We start from the raw sequence: 21,353 nt of genomic DNA, 5'->3' as shown, positions 1-21,353 counted from the left end.
TGGAGAGAATAAGGCTGGAAACTAGGGTCAGATAAATAGCAGAAAAGTAAAAGTGGACCACCAAACAAGTAATTATTCACTGCAAGCACAATGGACTCTAAATGCAGATGTGGAGGGAAAAAACAAGAACACAGTATCATCAACTATCCAATACAGAAGGGATAACATCTGGCATTTCCTTTGCTAAGACAAAAACGTGAGAACATTATAACTTCTCTTTTGAATAAAGGTCGAGCAACTGACTGTTGCCAGGCTATGGCTCAAATTTGAGAATTTTAAAAGTAAAAAATCTCAAAATATTCATATGAAATTATATTCATAAAATCAGTCTATTTCTCTTAACTAGTAAAGGTTTAAAAAACATAATAATTTATTTTATTCCTAAATCCATTCATTAGAGCAAAGGCAGGAGGAAGTAGAAGAAATACAGCATGGATCTTTGATTTATCCAAGAAGCATGAGATGCTGTCAGTCACACGCAAAGTTCAGGTGCTCAAATGCTTTTCAAATTTTTCAGCTTCTGCTTATCTGGCCTGTCCAATAGTGGTGATATGTAAACTCCAGAAGGCTGCTGAGCTGAAAAAAATCCAACTTTTTGGGTCTTAATACTTAGAGATCAAACAGTTTAAAATTACCAGGCCTCAAGTAGTTGGAAGCTGCCACAACAGAGGTCCAAGTACAATCCAGTGGGAACACTGCATCAGCAATCCTTTCAACTGGTCCCATTCTGCTTCCTAGACTTCCAGTCCTTGTGACTGGGGGTGAGGGGGGGAAACACCTTGCAGTTATTCAATCATGGAACAGTTAATATGCTGCTATCACTGACATGTAATGTTACAAAATATTGACAAGGACAGTTGAAAAACAATGACCCCAAAAGATACAGATTAACAAAGAGATGTTCTTTGTAGACATGCTGTAAAAAAAATTAGAAGGCTTTTACTTGAGTTTTCAAAAATTCACGTCCTATTGTCTTCAAAACAGAACCATTTTGCCAACTTATTGATATGAAATACACTGCCTTCACCACAAAAATCTTTCATTGATCACACCCTCCAAGATTTAGTGACTGCATCTTCCTTCACCACAACCACTGCTACAAATACACTTTAAAACTGCTATTCTATGACCTATAGCTGTTTTCTTCACATCAAAATTAATACTCATGTACAAGGAATCACAGCATGCTACCACAGAAATTAATTACACATGCTGAGTACAAAAGCAAATTTACTATCAAAGTAACAAAGACCTTAGATACAGTACATAACCAAAATTCCCCATGAGTCAGAGAACCTTTCAAGCAAACCAGAGGCTAGAAAGAAAAAGGGGAAAAAAGCCATAGCCAAGTTTTTGATGAAAGCAGCATGTCACAAATTGTAAATGGTTGAATCACATTACAGGTACATGAATGTACTGCTCACTAGAAAACCAGCATTCTAAAACACTCTGATACGTAACTCCAGATTGGACAATGCTCTTTTCACCACAAGGAGAAAATATTACATTGCCCAAATGTACCACCAGTTACAAAACAAGATTATTAAGGAAAAAACATTCTAGCCATTGTGAGGTACTTAGTAGTATTACTGAAAAAACCAAACAAAACTCCAAGCACTCGCCCAGAATCATTAGTGTCTAGAAAATTAAATCACTTAAATGTCAAATTACTTTCCCATGCACAGCTCACACTTGCTACCTAGCTCTCACATGCTAGTTAAATGTCCATTAAGAAGGGGACAAAACCATACCATTTTACTAATATTGGTCTGCATTTCAAGCCATGTCTACATTTCAAATTTGCATAGATATTCATCTCATAATCATCAGTTGACACTTCGTGTTTGCTATTTGTGGCTCAGTTCAGCTCACAGCTGAAAACTTAACTTCCATATCATTCTGAGGATGGACTAAGATCAGCAAGCTGATGATAAATCTGCTTCTTGAGAACTTAGCACCCTTTAAGGGTCTAATCCTTGCCAGTGATAAATAAATTCCAGACTGCACTGGAGAACAAAGGCATTACTATTATGCTAATGCTGCCCAGTAATCTAACAGTGCAAAGTTCTGCAGAAGTAAGAGAACATAGACATGAGTGTATTTTTCAAATGATTAGCATGTCGAGGCTACGAAGGTAGAAACAGAATTAGGATAGCCATTTATGCTCTAATTATCAACAAATGCATGCTCTTTACTTAAAGCAACTTTCCAGGAAAGAACTGAAAATAACATTCATTGCAGCAGAACACTTCAAAGCTGTTTCTGAAACTGGAAACAATGTTCTACTTTCAAGCAGAGGTTCATGCAAACTAAAAATAAAATAGAAACCAAAAATCACAACACTTCCGCCACCCTTCCCTTGGTTTGCATGCCAGTTTCAGCCATTTTCACAACATACAGTAGCACAAAAGCTGAAAAAAAACCAACCTAAACAAGTGACCTTATGATCATCAAGCACATTCTGAAGGTGTTCACTGCAATGAACGATCAACATTTGGGTCTGTAGATACCTGGGCCTTTCAGTCTTTAATGAAGCATATCCAATCAACTTTGTGGTGAGACCAAAATAACTAACTCCTAAAATAGTTTCAAATTATTTTCTGTTTAGAAGGCCAAAATTAAAGCATTAAGAATCTGAAGTTAAAATGAATATACGTGGTGAACTTAGCTTGACTGAAAAAGCCCCTGTAACTTAACCGATGTGAAGAGTACAAAGTACTTATCACTAGGTCCAAAAAATGTATTTTTTCTTTTAAATATAGCTTGAAATAAACTGCTTTTCAAATTCCAGGTGTCTCTTGAATGTGGGGCTACAGAAGAATTCAGACACACAGCAATATCACACCGAGAACACTTAAAAACAACACGCATGACAACTGCCATCGTAGGCTTGGTATCGAGCTCCCCACAGACTTTTAACAAGTATTATCGTATTGGGCATCTTTTAAGATTAGGCTTGCTGCCAGCAATTTCAGCAAAAGTGCATTTTAGTGTTGTATTTATGGGCAAAGGTTCATCACAACAGAATAGTTACCAATTTTATGAGTCTTTGTAAATCAGGAAGCACAATGACTGTGGTGCATTAAACGTATTCTTCAGCAGCACTGCCCAGTCAGAAGGTACAACACATGAACTTCGTTCTAACCAAAACACCACCACCCCCTGACTCCCCCCCCCCCCACACACAATTTCAGTGGGGTATTTAATTTCTAAAAATATGTTACAATGGCACAAAAAAGCTTTTTGCCCTAAAAACCTTAATTCCTTGGGCATCTTATGCAATCATATGATTCTTTTCAAAGTTAGAAGAACACAGAGATGAAAACCAGATAAAAATCTAGACACCATAAACTGCAATGCTTTCAGGGTAGCTGTCAAGATTTGGACAGCAGTGAAAGTTGTTATGGCCACTATTGCTTTTTAAACTTATCCTAGAAATCGAAGTTGGCTTTCTTAATTTTGAGTCCAATGAGGCATCGAAAGAAAAGCAAAAATAGCTCAGTTACATTGCAGTGATTTGCCAAAAAACATGCTTCTAGCTGCAGATTTCAGCAGCTCCACCAGCCTTAAACATGACAACACTTAACAAGTACAGAATATATTTACTTGCAGAAGGACTGAGCTGAAGATAAATAGCTAGCCTGCAGGCAAACTGTGACTTGGGTTCAGATGCCGAAAAACACTATTACCCCCTCCCTCCCACTTTAATCTCTAGATAAAGCATCTCCATATTCCTTTTGGGGAGAATTTATTTAAATAACTAGGATTATGCAATAGTTGACTGGCTTTTGTGGAATGAAATTCTGCATAAAGATTTTGAGTCAAGAGATAAATAGGAGAAATGGGAATTTCAGTGAAATCTTAATCTCTGCTCCAGAACCATATGGGCCACTTCAAACATAGGCTTCTCAGATCTCTGAAGTCTCATTTATCATAACACAAAAGGTTGAAGAGCTTCTGAAACACAAACTAGTAAGTTTAGGCATACACAAGAAAGCCAACAGTTAAGCTTTTGCATAAACACCTCACACAAAACAAACAAACAAACAAGGCAACCACAAACCACCAAAAAAAACCTACCGCCCCAAAAATGCCCTCAACAAAAAGCCTTACAGACAGGACTAGCCAGAAAGAAGCGTATCAGTGAGTAGGACCACACATTATCTCTTACAGTCTTTGTTTTCAATATCCTGAAAGCGACCCAGAGAGACATTTACTGTATCTTACTCTACCCCCGGAGATGCTTTATTCCAAACAGCATACCAAGGCCACCTGGAATGAAGAGTTCTTTGCATGCACCCTCTATTCTGCTCAATCTATCCATCTCCCTTCTGTCCTTATAGAATGTCCTTTCCAATTTGACTTCCATGGCAAACACTCTACCATCAGTTGGACAAGTTACCACTACACTGTCCAAGTTGAAATGAATCCAGAAGGTTCATCTCATTCTCAGAATTAGCAAGAGAGGAAATAATTACATGCAAAACCTTAATTGTGTTTCTCCATGAAAAAAGGCTATTTTCTTCTTTTACTTTGCAAGACCACGTAGCTCATAGCTTCCCTCTTTACTACATCTAAGACAACTCTGTACACAGAAGAAGCTCTTGCCAACTGTCAATTCATAACTTTGGGGATTGGAAATTAACAGTGTTGTTTTGTTGCTGATGACAGGACATCAAAGCAAACCTGTAGCCTTAGCAGGTTGTCTGCTGTGACTCAGCTGCTCTGTTCGCTACACTGTTAAAGCACCACATATCCAGAATGAGCTGAATGCACCTGCATCAGAGCGTGTTCTCAGTAAGTTCCCCCAGAATCCTGCTCAGGACATGCACCTAAACAGCTCTGTATCAAACTACAGCATATCAAAATGAACTGAGCAGCAGCAGTATCACTTTTAAATGACTATGGGATGACTTTGTACAAAACTGTATAGCATCTGCATTGCTGGGTGTAGTCTAGGTTCTTATTATCTGGACTGCTAAGAGATAACTCTCTTCCACAGACAAACCTTATTTTGCAGCCATAAACAAATATTAGAAGTAGAGGCAAATGTAACAACTCATGATAACAATGTCACTAAGAATTTTTGTTAAGAATCCAAGACAACCAACTTATCAAAGCTTTTTATTCAACTTACATCTTTTTGCTGACATAATATCAAAACTCACCTACCCATTCAACAGAGAGAATGAGTTCTTAGTTACTCTAGTTGTTCCAGAAGCAATGGTAAAAATTCACATTTTCTGCTTCTCCCAGGAGAATTCATAGCCTGTATCCAATTGTTTGATTTTTTTTTTCTTCACAGGAAACAGAAGTGACCTTTGCTAATATCACTGTAGGTGCTAAATTGACTACAGCCTTGTTGGTCCCTTTGCCACTGCCAGTTAGCAGCACTGGCACCAGAACTACTCTTGGCAAGTGGAAAAAAAACCCTCTTCATTGAATGTTCCAGACATGAACCCAGCAAACAGAAGAAACATATTTCAAGAAAAGACTGAATTCACTACATAAAAACAGGCTCACAGTTCCCACAAACTCTTGACTGCTTGCAGTGCAAGTGTTATAGAACACCTACCCATGCAAAGCAGAAACAATCCACAGTTAAGAAAGTGAAGGTCACTTGTTTGCCCAAGTTGATATTGACAGGGAAAAAAAAATATCTTAGAGAGACAAATAATTTTATTGTGTCATTTTATAACAATAAAGCAAATATGCTAGTTCATCTCCTTGTTTGCTGTGTTCTTTAGTCCCTTTCTGCCAAGTACATACAAGCACACACCAACTGAAATTCACCAAGATCAATGGGGAAGAAAAACAGGAAATGCAGTTCTTAAACTCCTGACGCTGGACATGGTCTCTTTCATTTGCTAGAAAAGCTTTCACAGAAGTATATGTATACCCAAGATTCACCCCATACTGCCGGCATATTATCTAATGAAAGACCACAACCACACGTATGTGATCTTACTTTACCTACAATTATCCTAATTAACTGCCATCCCTCAATTCTGCTACCATTCCAATAATGGGTAAAATAGTGTCATTCATTTTATGCATTCCCGATTTTCTTAATCTCTGACACTTTACACTTTGTCTCTAAAATGGAAAGATGTGTTTTGTCGTAAAGCAAAGAATTACAGAATCACTCAGCACCACATTTTTTCAGTCTTTTGTTTAAGCTAACCAACCAGGAGATTGCTTTAAAAAAAAGTCATGAAACCAACAAAAATGATGAATGCATAAGAAAGCTAGAGTTAACAGAAGGTAAGTGAAAAAATTAATCACTTAAGACTGCAAACTCACCATGTTTGCACATGTAACAGCAGAGTGAAACCAAATCATTTTAAGACAGACAAAATACTTGCCATTCTCATTCTCTACAGATGACAAGATACAGCAGTTTGTCTGCATGCTTCCCAGAGTATCATGGGTCTAGATTTATCAAATACAACACCAATGTCTAACTACAGCAAGGAAAAAGCCCAACCTTACTCCTTATCAAATGCTGAATACACAACTACTCTAAGTATCCATTCTTTTTTCATCAGTTACAAGGAACACTAAGAAAGTATCAGGTGTTCTTCACCACAAATTTAACCATCTATAGTTGCAAAATTCAAAATAATAGTTCCCAAGGCAACCACAATTCACTCAACCAACGCATGCCATTCCCTTCCCATTACTCTACATTCTGTTAAGCGAATGCTCCCTACGTGACACACCATACATACAACTGTATGCAACATATTGGAGGGACGGGCGAGGTACACAAATTAGCAACTTCTATATGTTTAAAGTAACAGTTAAAGTGATATGGACATAAAAGTTTTATATTATACAGTTAAGATTTTGGTGTGGGTTTTTTTGTTGTTTTTCTTTAATAGGAAATAAGACAGCTTGTGCCACCACTGCCATGCTGTTTTCTTTTTAAGAATGAATGGAGGAAGAAATACCCAAACCAACCACTTGCCCACATACCAGTTATGAGCAGATCCTTCTTCCCTTGGCAAGTTCTGGGTAATTTAAGCTTCTATAATAATTTTGAAAGGAAAACCAACAGCCAAAAACCCTTATCTGTGAACTGCTAATTACATAGTAATAAATCAAGCACCTGCTACAATTTTTTAGGATTTACTGTGAAAAACATCCTACCAGTATCTTTGTTGCACTATTATTTCAAATGGCATCCTTTGCTACTTAGACCACTGTGCGCATGACCAGCAGCATTACTTTCCTTGTACTCCAATTCCCTGTGCATATTAAGCCGGCACTACAGCTAAAGCTCTCCCATCCTCCTTCGGCATCTGCCCATTCATTTCCATACAAACATTTCCCCTCCTCCTTGTGGTAGCAAATATCTGTGTAGCTGCAAGGGCAGCCCAGATGAAGGTACCAAGCTGGGTTAAAGCTGGCCGTCCAAACCAAACTGTGGGCCCCGCTTTCTCCATGCTGCTGATGCTGGTGTTCAACCCAGGAAGAAAACTACTCCACATAGCAGCGAGCAAGTTCTGGTGGGTCAGTGGGCTGCAATAACTCAGTTCAAAGTCTATGAGCACCAGAACAGCACCAGGGAATTGCACCACAGCCAAAAATCCAGCTGAGTCAGGGGGCTTGGGAAGCCCAGGAGCCTCCCTCCCCTCCCAGCTTGGCATTTATACTCCCTGCATGGAGGCAAGGGGAAGATAAAACCAACTGTTTGAACAGTGACAGAACACTGGACTATGTCAGGCCATTTTGTACAGATTCATTCCAACCTAGAACAAAAGCCACATTAGTTTTAATGTAGAGCAGTCTTGTTCTTCATTAATGTACTCTAATGTAGAACTGTGATCTACCTGTAGCTGCTTAACAGCTTACAAAGCACAAGAGAAGGGGAAAGCATGGAAAAGGAAGAAGCTGCCAGGGAAGAATATAGCCATCCTTCTCACCAGCAAAGCAGCAACAGGTACTCATGGGATTACACCAGTGCATAGCTACATCTTCTCCAAAGTAAATGGGAACGTAACACTTAGATAGGCTCCTTGAGTCCATAGGAGAAACTGCTGTTACTCCAAAGGAATAAAAAGAAACCCCAAACTCAGCCAGATCATAGAGATGGGGATCTGGTATGTGCCTTGAACTCATATGACAGCAGAGCCCAAAATTAAGGGCATAACCCTCACATGGTTAGCAATACATTCAACTGCGTAAGTACGGCTTCCGAAGGGGAACGGCACACAAGTTGGAAGAGTTAAGCCGCCACTAATCTACATCTGGATCTGGAACGCAAGAAACCTGAATGTCTCACTTCATGTAGCTATGTACTCCCATCACTGATCAAGGGATTATTGCAGCAGTCTCATTCTTGCCTGTGCAACAAAAAGTTATGTTTTCTAATATTGTCAAGTGAGAAAGCCTAGCCACATGCTGCTTACTGGTTTTCTAAGCAACTGAGGAAACCAAGCTTCTCAAATGTAAGGCCTGGTAAGTAAAATACAAACCCTTGAACAGGGAGTTCAAGGAACATTTTCCACTTCTTATCAGGAGCTCAGAATAAAAAAGTCCAACCAACCATGAGTTTGTCTCCTAGGTACTTTCTATGAATCCCACCACTGTAAGTATACAAAATCTGTAGGACATGAAGATGTACTTCCAACAGCACGTGAAGAGAGCAAGTGCTACCCCTATAGCGCAGGAATGGCAATGAAGCAAAACCAGACCAAGCTACAGGTAAGGAAGCACAGTTGGTTGCTGAAGCAGAAATCTAAACACATCCCCCCAGTCTACCTTGCTTCTCCTTTTGCTCCCCACGAGACATTTTTCAAATACATGTAAGGGAAAAGAATCTAAGGGGCTTTTACTGCTTTTCAAAACCTAAAGTAAAAGATACCCAATGCATGAGGTAAAATGTCTCTAAAGTTAAAATCTGACAACACTCTTCATCATCACACTTCAAATTTAAGTGTGGTTAGCAGAGACTCAACCTGAAACCAGTTAAAGCTTTTTGAGAACTCAAGCCGAACCATTCAGAGCATTCGGTTACAAACTGTTTGAGCTTGGACATGACAGAAGCACAAGCAAACGAAAAAACAGCAAGTTGTTCTTGATACATAATCTGAACAGTCAACCTTGCATAACAAACTTTTGAAGCTTACTGCATTACAACAAGTGTGAAGTCCCTTTTAAACCACTTGGAGAAGCTGGGCTGTATTTTCTAACATGCTCTTCAAGGCAGCCTTTGAGAGTGCTTGGCCTACAGAGCAACACAGCTGTATGTCTCTCTGTAGGTTGACAGAAGCCTGTACAAGGCGTGTAACCAACAGTTACCACCTGCTGACACATATGTAAACTGGCTTACTTGGAGAATAAAGACAGATGAGTCCATCTAATGTATTTTATTTTACAAAAGGATTTCCCAACAAAAGAAGTACTCTCAGCTTTATATAAAAATTGCAAAGACAATTCCAAATTATTCTTGTATAATCAGTATTTTCTATAATGGCTGTAATATATTTCTATCAACTGTTCAGGATGATCTGATGAAATACCATTTAAATATCTGTTCTTTCTTCACTTGAAATGTTAAATCGGAGAGCTTTCCTCCTGTGCACACTACGTTCCAGCGGCCGATTTCACACGTTCTCCATCCCGCAGCGCTTCGCAGGACTCGGAACATCCACACCAAGCGTTATGTAATTTTTACATGATACGCTTCAAAGTGACAACCACACGTAATTCACAAAGGCGTCCTGACCACCAATACACCAATAACAAGCCAAGGCGACAAGGCGAGAAGCTGGGACTACCCCGAAAGACGATCCAGGTGAAAATTCCCCTCCCCGCGGGGCGGCCGCCCGGCAGCACGCGGCGGGCGCAGGTCGCCCTGGCGCTCGGGCGAGCGAAGGAAGCGCGGCACTCGCCCCCACCGCGGGGCTGAGCCCCGGCGAGCGTCCCCGTAGACAAAGGCGGGACGGCGACACCCCGCACCGAGCCGGGCAGGTCCTGGCGGGGCAGCCCGGTCCCTCCAGCGGCCCGCGCCGGCGGGTTGGGCGAGGAGAGCGTCCCCAGGCCTAAACCGGCTGCCGCCGCGTCCCGCCGCCGCGGCACGGCCGGGAGACCGGGACCGCCCGGCCCCGAGAGGTCCCCACCGCCGGACGCGCTGTCCCGGGGGAACCAGGCCCAGGCCCGGCGCGCCGACCCCAGCGGCACCGGCCGCCGCTCCCCCCGCAGGGCGGCCGTTCCCCCCGCGCGCCCCCCCCGGGCCTCACCTCACCGGCGGGCGGCGCGGGGGCGGTCGGGAGGCGCCGGGCTTCGTCAGCGGCCGCCGCCGTATTTCGAAAGATCCGCCATTTTCACCCCGTCACCACCGCCCCCAGCGGCCCGCCCCCGCCGCACCTGCCCCCGCCGCAGCACCCGGCCGCTCCGCCCCGCCACCGCCCCCCCCCAACCCCACCAACTGTCCCGCCGCCAAACCCCGGCCGCTTCCGGACAGGCGAGGAGCGGGGCGGCGGCGCGTCCCGCACACATCCCCGCTCCGAAGGGGAGCCTGGCCGCCGGCCCGCCGCAGCTGCAGGGGCAGCTGGTCGCAGGGAGCAGCGGCGACGAGACCCGCCGAGCCAGCATCCCCGGCGGCGGCGGAGCGACTGGCGCGGCTGTCCCCGCAAGCCCGGGGAGGTCGGCGGGGCCGCTCAGGAGCCCGCCCCGCCGCAGGGAGCGCACCCGGCAGGGCCGGGCCTGCGCCTTCCCGGCGGCGGGCGGCTGTCAGCGCTCCGCCGCTCGCTCCCGGCCAGCGGAGCCGTGCCCGCGCCCCCTTCTTCCCTGTAACGCTTTCCCGCCCCTCGCACTCACCGGGCGGGCGGGCGCTCTTCCTCCTCCTCCTCCTCCGCCGTCGCCGCTACCTTTCTCCGTCGCCGCGCGCCCTCCGCGCCTCGCGCCGCCGCCGGTCCCCTCTCCTCCGCTACCGCGCCCGGCGGCCGCGGTGGCGGCAGCGCCCGCGACGAAGCCGCCGTGTTTGTTCAAAATCACGCGCCCCGCGCCATTCCCCCGCCGCATCCCATAATACTGCGCCGCGCCGCCCTGGCAACCACCGGCGCAGCGCCCCGCGCGCGCTGCCCCGCCCCGCGCTTCCGGGCCCGCCCCACCCCGCGCCAGGCGGCCCGCTTCCGGGACAGCGCGCGCCACGGGAGGAGGACCCAGCCTCACCGCGCGCTGGGGCTGCCGGTGCGCGCGCCCACCCACACGCACGCGCGGCTGCAGACGCCTGTATTTCGCTCCCTGCGCGTGCCGCCCTGCGGCCCCGGGGCGCCTGCCCGGGCGTTATCTCCGCGGCCGGGCTCTCCCCGCGCGGGCGCTCCCCGCCCACGTGACCCCGCCGCGCGGCCGCCCCTCTAGCCTTCCCGCGGCGCGGCTCTCTATGGTAGGAGGAGGTCTGCGGCGGCCAGGGGGACGGCGGCGGGTGGGTGAAGATGGCGGCCGCGGTGAGGCAGGACCTGGCGCAGCTGATGAACTCTAGCGGCTCTCACAAGGACTTGGCGGGCAAGTGAGTACCGCCGTGGCGGGGCGAGGCGGGTGAGCGGCCGTTGGGGCGGGGGAGGTGGCGGACCCAACCACAGTATCCCTGGCACGCATACTCACCTCACAGGGCGAGGTGGCTCTTGCCCAACGGCCGCGCTTTTCTTTTTTTTTTTTTTTTTAAGTAAAAAGAAGGCGGGAAGAAAGATTTCACCAGGTGGGTCTGTCAGTTTTTTATTTATTTGTTTCTCCGCCGTCGCTAACGGCGGCTTGCAGTGTGCGGGCGGTGCCCGGGCGCAGGCAGCCGCCCGGGGCCTGGGCCCTCCGCCGGGGCTCCCTCACGCCTGCCGCCGCACCTCAGCGCCCCGCTGCCTGCCCGCCGGCCCCGCGGAGATGGTGAGGCGGGGAAATTCGTTTTTCTCGACTGTTGTAGATGCATCACTAACTCCACCATCGTTATTATTGTTCTATATTTTTTATAGGTGGATATTTTGGAGGGCAAACCTTAGGGTTTGAGCTACTCGCGGTGCAATGTGTCACATAGATTTTTCTCTCCCGCGAGGGTTCAGTCAGATGTCGGTCAGTCAACTGAAATTCGGCAAGTTCTAGTCCCGTTGCTTGTTTTCTAGAGGAATTGCTTCATTTGAAGGAGCGTCGTGTAAAAGTTTGGAAATAATCCCCTCAAAATGTGGCTTCAGTATGATTGTAATACTTCATCCGTGTTGCGCACACTGAGGTTGTGGCCCAGGCCAAGTTTAGTTAGGTTTATGAAGCGTGAAAACGGGAGTTGATATTTTTGCAGAAATTAACACTTAAAAACAGCTGTGCCAGTGCTCATGTCAAGTGGCCATAACGTTCTGTTTACCTTCCGCTCCCAACACTGTTCTCATTCTCATTGAATAAGGCATTTTGCACATTTAACTAACTTCATTAATCCATGAGTGATACAGTTTTAATTACTTTTTCTGTGCACTATCGTAGGGATGTGGATTTTTTTTAAACCTTCAGAATTGCACATATATTCACAGATAACAAAATGGTGAGCTATGTTGTCTGAGAATCTAGTCCTGGGATTTAAAAAGAGCCAGATACCAACTTGAGGTGAATCTTCTTACATTTGAGTACAAACACTTTGGAAAATTGCCACCTTAAAAGTATAGAAAATACAAGCAAAGTTAGGACCTTGACATAGAAAGTGAGCAGAGAAACAAACAGTGTTAGTGAAAAAATGTGTCTTATGAGTGATTTCTATTTATTTATTTATTTATTTTTAAATCTGTGGACAGGTATCGTCAAATATTGGAAAAAGCTATTCAGCTGTCAGGTGTAGAACAACTTGAAGCTTTGAAAGCTTTTGTGGAAGCAAGTAAGTGCATTTGGTGTAATTGGTTGCACACTTGAGTGAAGGTCAGAGGTCTGTGGGATTACGTATTTCTTAGTTCTATGTGAGGCTACATAAAGACATGATATGTTGATCCTGTTGGAACTCAAAAACAACTAGAAGAGGAACCATTGTTGCCACATTCAGAAGTTATAGGAGAATGGACTTGTAAGCTTTGTTAGTTATTATAACTTTCCAACCTGTCGATGTGACAGTGATGGAAGGTGAAAAAGTATTCTCTGTTGAATGCTAAAATTGATACTGAATGCCAAGCAATACTTAAACTAACAGCGTCCTCCTTCTCCCATCTTGAGTTTGCTTGAAAAATTGTTAAGAATAAATGCTTAGGGGTTTTTTTTGTGTTGTATTGGATATTTGGTTTATTGAATACATCTATAAATGGTTGTATTTTTTGAAAGTTAAGAATAAACTTAGTGAACTTTGGCCTAAAGTTCTACTTTGTCCAAGATCTTTCAGAAACAGAAAAGTGATTCAGAAGGAAACATCTCTCTCAACTATAAATCAAAGTGAGAAATTCATTATTATCTGTGAGGGGTTAGAACTCTGGTGACCTCTAGTGTAAACAAACAGTTTCGGAGAGAAAAAAATCACCTTTTAAAAACAAAGAAAAAACCCCACCCTTTGCTTGGATACGGATTTAAAACCTTGAAATATTAAAATTTAATATAAAAGTAAATAATCACTTACAATGAAGGCACTGAGAAGCATTGCATCCATCTTGTTTTTTCTTCCATGTGTTGTCTCTGAACCAGTGGTGAATGAGAATGTCAGTCTAGTGATCTCACGTCAGCTGCTGACAGATTTCTGTACCCATCTTCCAAGTCTTCCTGACAGCACAGCCAAAGAAATTTACCACTTCACCTTGGAAAAAATACAGCCTAGAGTTATTTCATTTGAAGAGCAGGTGAGAGATCCGTGATGAGGGGTTTTTTGTTTGCAGGCTTGGCTTTGGGGTTTTTTGCCCTTATCTGCTGACTATTTTAAATCTTTAAGAAAGTTATTCAAAACAGATATTCCTACTTAAGAGTCCAATTTTGCATTCCTGTACATGCAAAACCTGAGCTAAATGCATAGTATTTAGGAAATGCGAAGAATACAGAATTTGTCTCTTCATCGGAATGCTGTTCATGTAATTCCTTTGCTACCAGAAAATGGCTTCTTACAATGAAACAACGCTTAAGCTACTGGAGGTACTATTGAGAGACAGACTGGTACTCCTTATATTGTTTTACCCAACTAATGGAACAGGCAGGTTATGTAAAGAGAGAAGCTCTGACAAATAGCTTTTGTTTCAAAATAAATATGTGTGCGTGTGTGTGTTAGTATAATCATTTTACCAGGAAAAAATGTTATCTTGGAATCCCAGTTATCATTAATTAATCAACATGCTGCAGTTCTTTTTCAGTTCAGGTCCTGGTTTTGTTTTAGGAGTATTCACTGTGATCTGAGAGTTCCTACAAAAGATATTTATATAAAAAGCCTTTAGGATCTAGTATTCAAGAAGAAAAGCAAGGGAGTTTGTGTCATGATTTGTATTTGCTTCTCTTTATGTTTTGTCTTTTTAAGCAGCTTTTACTCTTTAACTGTTTCTTTACTCAGTTTCTTTAACTGAACATGCTTGCCTATGTTATAAGGATTATGCATAAATTAAATCCAAGATTTGAGATGATTTCTTTTTTTTACCCACACTTCTGCTTATAAAACCCAGATTATAAGCACTCATGTTTTTACCTGCTGACAGCTGCTCTACAAAGTAGAAGTGTGTGTGTTAGGATCTAATCATAAGTCACCTTGTTCATGTCTCATGGGCATGATATGAGGTATAACAGCAAGAAATAGTTTGTGAATCTTGGTGCTCCAGTTCTTGGAAGCTTTATTTCATCTTTTAAAAAACTATAAAAGGTTACTACTTACTGCTCCTTGAAGATAAGCTCCTTTGATCTTGTCACAAGTTTAAGTGGAAATGCATCAAATCAGCACTCATATTTAAAAAGCTTGGTATTAAAGCTTGATGCAGGAGTCTCACTCAGGACTCCTCATGCAGAAAGAGTTGCATGCTTGCAGGTTGCTGTGTCTGTAAAGCTGGGGTGTTGGCTGAGGGGATTAATGAACAAAAACAAATACTGTGAAAGTTAATACAGAACCATTCAACTTTCATAGCATTTACTATTGATTTTATTGTTGTTTAGGTCGCTTCAATAAGGCAACATCTTGCATCAATCTATGAGAAAGAAGAAGACTGGAGAAATGCAGCACAAGTATTGGTGGGGATCCCTTTAGAAACAGGGCAAAAGTAAGTACTCTGCTAAACACAGTTCTGTGGTATTAAATACACTTGCTCCCCTTGTACTTAACTAGACCAGTGAGTGAGAATTTTGAGGTTGCATATTTTTCCAGAGTTTCAATAGTTCAGGCCAGAACCTACTGCCAGATGACAAAAGTATAGTATGATGACTGTACATTACGGTAAACAGTTCAGTGGGTCAGAATACTGCACCAGAAGTTTTGCATTACCTGTTAGTCTTGTTGATAAAATACTATCAAGAAGGCTATTTACCAGAATGCTTCTGAGGTTCTTGAAAGGTGGCAGTTCTTTCACGTGTTCACTTTTACAGTTCAAAATGAAGACGTTTGAAATTGGATACTAACAAATACAGTTGAGTTTTCTTGTGAGTTTTTGTTTGTGAGTTTGTGGTTTTGTGTTGCTTTTTCTTTGAGTGTAGAAACCTTGCTGTTCCTTTTCACTGGCTGTCCTTTCTGTCCTTTCTCTGTAGGCATATAAAGGATTTGCTGTAGGTTTAGCCTGTTTAGTGTCTATTTGTTCCAGTGCAAGTTTGCTTCTTAACTCTAGTGGCTCACCACTTAAGGCAAATTCCAGTCTACTAAAAGCATATTATTAGAGTACGCATTTGTGTCTCCGTAGACAGCATTATTTCTGCTGATGGTTGTAGGAGCTGGTTCTATATTAGCATTCATTTCAAATTTCCTTACTCTAAACCAAGAGCACTAATTTTCATATTAGGGAAGAAGAAAGCAGAGTAAAACAAATGTTGCCAAGTGCTAAAGAATTGTAATAGATGTTTAAAACAGTTAAGAGCAAGGGTAGTTGTGGAGCAACTCTGAGCACTTGATTTTCTGTTTCTCTACAGACAGTACAATGTAGATTATAAACTGGAGACCTACCTGAAAATTGCCAGGCTGTATCTGGAGGATGATGACCCAGTTCAAGCAGAAGCTTATATTAATCGAGCTTCCTTGCTTCAGAATGAATCAACTAATGAACAGCTGCAAATCCATTATAAGGTTGTCTGACTTACTTTATTGCTTTCTCTTTCTGAAGGTAGATGATTCCACATTGAGATGTGTTTATGCAGTGCCACTAAAACTTTCGTAATGAGGAAAGAGACAAAGGGAAAAGCTTCTAAATGGTTTTGGGAGCTTGAGAGCTACATCTTAGCAATAATTAAAAAGCTCTATCCTTATGATATGGTGCTAAGTCTGTGAAGGTTCCTGAAATGCCAAATGTACTGATTGAAAAAAAAATCTAGGCTTTAAAACATCTGAAATATTGTTGGAAATACTACCTACCTTCACCTTTGTAAATCTAAGAGGGGAGAAAAATCCAATATTGGATATTGGGGACAATGGAAGCCCCCCCCCAATAATTAAATAGTAAGTCCTATCCATAGAAGTAGCTGTAAGTCTCAAGTAGTAAAGTAACTGTTGACTTTCTGCTTATTTGTGGGTTTACTGTATACATAAGTCGTACACTAATTTCTCAAACCATTTTAGTAACTGAGATGAGCAGTGATAACTGTAGTGCAGTATTACCAATCAGGTGTGGTGGTGTTTAAAATTTTACAACACAAAGCAGATGTGCCCTGAGCTGTAACTCAGGGTGTGGTGGTTTTGGTTTGTTGATTTTCCCTTTTCTTCTTTTCTTCCCCTCTGTGCTATGTTTTAAAGTGTGCACTAGTTTGAAAGTGTAAATATTTTCTGTAAGCGTCATAAAAGCACAAAGGAAGGGAGAGAAGAAATATTGAATGCTGTCAGTGGTTCTGAAAGGGAGAAGCAAACACTTGAAATGTGTAAGTCGCTACCTAAGTGCTGCTAGCTGTCAGTGTTGGTAGTGAAGGGGAAGCTTGCATAACTACAATATCAGCTGTACAATATTTCATTAGTCTTTGGCCTTTAGACATTTGCAGTGTTTAACATGTGATTAATGCTGGGAAATGCCCTTTCCAATGCTTTCCATAATACTTCAGCAAGAGCTTTACAAGTCAAGCTAATTATTTGAAGACACAGATTTCCCTAGGATGCAGCAGAGCAAAATTTATGGGAGTTGTCACTTGATAATGGGGCAATTTATACATACCTGTATTATGCAACCACCCCTGTTAGTTTTCTTTTCTGAAACAGACATTCTTTCTAGGTTTGCTATGCTCGAGTTCTTGATTACAGAAGAAAGTTCATTGAGGCTGCCCAAAGATACAATGAGCTCTCCTATAAGAGCATAGTCCATGAAACTGAGCGACTGGAGGCACTGAAGCATGCTTTGCATTGTACTATTTTGGCATCAGCAGGTAAAATACACATTATGTTTTTGTGTAAAAGACCCAATGTATTTCATATACCCTGAAGCAAGTCAGCTGCTGGATTACTTGTGGGGAGGGATTCAGAATTGCAAATGTGATGTCAAAATTACCTGTTGGCATACTGTTAACTCAGAGTTGGATTAATTCTGTGTCTTTGCTAGTGATAAGGTGGCATTTTGGCTAAAGGTGCAAAAGAGTCAGTAGCAAACAGTGTTTTGGAACTGAACACAGCTGAGCTCCTTTGGTAAAGCTTTGTTGGTTAATTGCATGTATTGAGAAAAAAAAAAAGATTATAACTTTCTGTTGTTTAAAGACTCAATGATTTGTTGATTGCTTATAAGGATGATTCCTTACTCTCCTAGGACAACAGCGTTCTCGCATGCTTGCTACACTTTTCAAGGATGAGAGATGCCAGCAGCTTGCAGCCTATGGGATCTTGGAGAAAATGTATCTCGACAGAATTATCCGTGGAAATCAACTGCAAGAGTTTGCAGCTATGCTAATGCCTCACCAGAAGGCAACTACAGCTGATGGTATGTATTTCTCTAAAGCCTTGCAATGCTAGGTGTTCATCCACATGAGTTAGACTTGCCCAATGCAGTCAAGAAATGTGATGGAAAATAATTTAGTCTTGCTTATATGATTATTTTAAAATTATTTCCCAGCATATTATCCTCATGAGTGTAGCTTAATAGTAAAGCTTCTTAGCCATAGTTCATCTTTCTGATTGGCTATTAAGGTTTTGAAATACTGCTGTGGAAGATAATGTGTAAAAATGTTTCTGTGTCCATGTACAGTCCTCTTCACTGACAACCTGCAAGTATTTCTAACCTTGCTTCATACTTTGAGTCTGTCCTTTTGAGCTTCTCCAGTTCTAAGGCACTGTTACAAATAGGGTGCCTAGAAATATGTGACTTGCATGTAGGCTGTCAGTGGTCTGTGTGGATGATAAATTTATTTGAACTGCTTCCTGACTTGACAGGAAGATGACAGATAGTGAAGGGATGACTTAGACCTCACAGTATCTCCAAATTGTTTTCTGGCCCTTCTCGCTGACATCTTACCAGCTCTGTTCTTCCTGGAACCTCTGAAAAGTGAGAAGTAATGTGAAGAATGACTTCACTGGAATTTTAAACATACTGGTCTCTATTTCCTAGATTAGAATAAATATTGAAGTGGAAAAATACATAAACATGAAATACCTCTTAATCAGGAAAACCTTCCTAGTGAACAATCCTTATTACTTAAGGGCAGCTAAACAACTGTGTAATCACAGAGGTGAAAACTGGTTAAAGGTACTTACTAACAATAAGCTGCAGCCCTTTCCTTGGGTCAGTTTGTTCTTTAGTTATAACCTGTTCTTTTTGTCCATATAAGTTAAAGAAAGCAAGTTAGTTGGTATTTAATAATATGCTTATCTTCAACTGGAAGTTAAGAGGCAAATGAGTTAAACCATTAAATCAAGAAGAGAGAGATTAGATGAGGGTTTATCACCGTACAAGCACCATAAGAGAGGTTAATTGTACCCCTAAGAGCTGTAATGAATTAAAAAAAAAAACAACAATGATCTTTCCATTTGTCAAGCTAGGAACTGATCACAGGAGGTCAAACTCCCTCAGTTCGGGTGCTGAGTCTTCTGGCAAAACCAAAGGCTCCACTTGATTATTCTAGAAATTAAATAAAAGGGTTTAAGCTACTTGTCTCTAAAGTCAACCACATGCCATCCATTTTTATTTTTTTTTCACTTTCCTCTCTGGCATACCTTCTGCTCACTTTCCCCCTTGGGGGGAAAAAAAGTCTGCTCTACAACATAAACCAAGTATTTCAATCTTACAGTAATGGATGTTTTTCTCATTTAACCCTAAGGTTCCAGTATCCTGGACAGAGCTGTTATTGAACACAACTTACTATCTGCAAGCAAACTTTATAACAACATTACTTTTGAAGAGCTTGGAGCATTACTGGAAATCCCTGCAGCTAAGGTATCAGTTTTCTACATCCTTTGTAAAAACAAGGAGCATCAGAGACATGAGAAAACAGCTGTGTTCAATATTAGGAAATAATGAAAACTTCCATACTATGAGGAAGTTTAAATATCTAGCACATCTTATGACAAGGAAAGGTACATGATGTGAAATTAACAATGGTGGAGTTAGATGCCACTGATAGTATGTCCAATCGTTTCATAATTTATTGTTGTCTGTAGGTTCCTCCCCTACCAATGCATGGAGCTGTTGAAAAACCCACAAGCACTATCAAGTCGTAATAATTTTTAACTTCTTTTGGAATAAAAGTAGTTTCTAATATCTTTCTTCATTATTTCAGGCAGAAAAGATAGCTTCTCAGATGATAACTGAGGGTCGCATGAATGGATTCATTGATCAAATTGATGGAATTGTTCATTTTGAGAGTAAGTTTGACCACAGTAATATTTCTGTATGTTATTTTTTAGCACTATTCAGAGTGAGCTTTTTCAGTTTGCTGCCTTACAGGATAAAGAAATAGGTTTCTTACCATCTTCCATCTGAAGTGAGCTTGCTGCGATCAGGAGGTGGCAGAGTTTGCCATAATGGAGGACCACACTTCACCCACCCTCCCTGCTATGTATTTTCTTACCCCCAGGAAAATGTGAATTTATTCCAGCAGTCTACTTGTAGGAACAGGTTCACCAGGAAGTTTTCTGTTCAGTTCTACTTTGCAATGCAGGACTTATGCTTGTAACAGACAGCCAGAATCATTGTAGGTTTGGAATACAGAAATAAGCATGATGTAGCTGCAAGGAAAGCTTCCTCTGTGAGGTAGGTGAGGGCAGTGGCAGAAGAAAAGGTTACAGTTGAAAAGACATGGAAATTGCTAAGAAGCTAAGAATTAACTTTTGTGTGGGCTGGTTGTTTTGTGTTTTTTTTGCAGCTCGTGAAGCTTTGCCAACTTGGGACAAGCAGATTCAGTCGCTGTGTTTCCAGGTCAACAACCTGCTGGAGAAGATAAGTCAGACAGCCCCAGAATGGACAGCGCAGGCAATGGAGGCCCAGATGGCTCAGTGACTGTGCAGCAGTTGTCTGAATGGAGGCAGTCAACTGCCTGCTGTGCTGGAAGAAGGGAACTGAGTAGGACTGTGAACCAAATGAATAACCCACTTTTATTTCCCTACCTTCTGCTTTCACTGTGGCTAAGAATTAGGTCATACAGTGTTTGGTGTGACAGTCCCCCAGTTCTCTTGAGCATAGAATGATGCTGTTGCTGCCTCTGCATTGCACTCTACTGTCCTGAAAGCTGTAGTTTCCACGCAAAAGCAGCTGTAATGTCTGCAGCAAGCTTTGGTTTTGGTTTATTTAATATTACTTTTTTTTTCCCCACTATATTGCTATAGCTTTGTAGCCCATTACTTCCTATGGTGCTTGTTCTGCTGTGAAAATGTAAGTGCCATGTTTCTTTTAGTTGTAATTATTCTAATAAAGCCTGGAATGAGCCACTTGGTTTAAGTGTTGTAGGGGCCTGTTGTTTTGTTTTTTTTTTTAACTTAAGCAATAACTTGAAGTAAGTTGATTTTTTTTTTTCTGAATTGTCAGTTTCAGCTCCTGAAAAATGTTAAATGAAAGCCACCTTTTTTCCTCCTCCTCTGTTTATAAAATGCAAGCCTGAAATCTTAGCTGAAGGAAATACTGACCCTTCTCCCGCACTGGTGCGGGAGGGTACAGACTTATCTGTGCTGAGAGATGGGGCAGAGACCAGCGTTCCCAAGAGAGCTTGTTGCACTGATGGTGACAGTGTTGAGAACATAGCACATGCCAAGTAAGGTAAGCCAAGCATGCTTTTTGTTTTATTTTCTAGGTCAGCATGAATTAATAATTTTACAAAATTATCCA

At 42.2% G+C, this 21,353-nt stretch overlaps 2 protein-coding genes across 4 annotated transcripts in view; one reads left to right on the top strand and one right to left on the bottom strand.

Annotated features, from left to right (window-relative positions):
- LIN54 (lin-54 DREAM MuvB core complex component) overlaps positions 1-10,958 on the bottom strand; it is a 40,801-nt gene extending 29,843 nt beyond the window's left edge. Inside the window, exon 1 of one of the 3 annotated variants that reach the window (XM_080410844.1) lies at positions 10,828-10,958. The gene's annotated coding sequence lies outside the window, so the exon portion shown is untranslated. The other 2 variants (XM_080410846.1, XM_080410845.1) reach the window with 2 other exon arrangements.
- Positions 10,959-11,132: 174 nt separating this feature from the next.
- COPS4 (COP9 signalosome subunit 4) lies at positions 11,133-20,969 on the top strand. The gene is made up of 10 exons (XM_080369135.1): positions 11,133-11,518; positions 12,777-12,856; positions 13,645-13,796; positions 15,082-15,185; positions 16,042-16,195; positions 17,325-17,475; positions 17,850-18,020; positions 19,354-19,469; positions 19,813-19,897; positions 20,398-20,969. Exons 1-10 carry the CDS (start codon positions 11,445-11,447, stop codon positions 20,529-20,531), a joined length of 1,221 nt encoding a protein of 406 aa, XP_080225261.1. The 5' UTR covers positions 11,133-11,444; the 3' UTR covers positions 20,532-20,969.
- The last annotated feature ends 384 nt before the right edge of the window (positions 20,970-21,353 follow it).

This window comes from Falco punctatus (assembly GCF_963210335.1).
Source record: "Falco punctatus genome assembly, chromosome: 1".
Lineage (NCBI taxonomy): Eukaryota > Metazoa > Chordata > Aves > Falconiformes > Falconidae > Falco > Falco punctatus.
The sequence above is the reverse complement of the archived record's forward strand: the minus strand, read 5'-3'. Positions and strand labels throughout refer to the sequence as shown.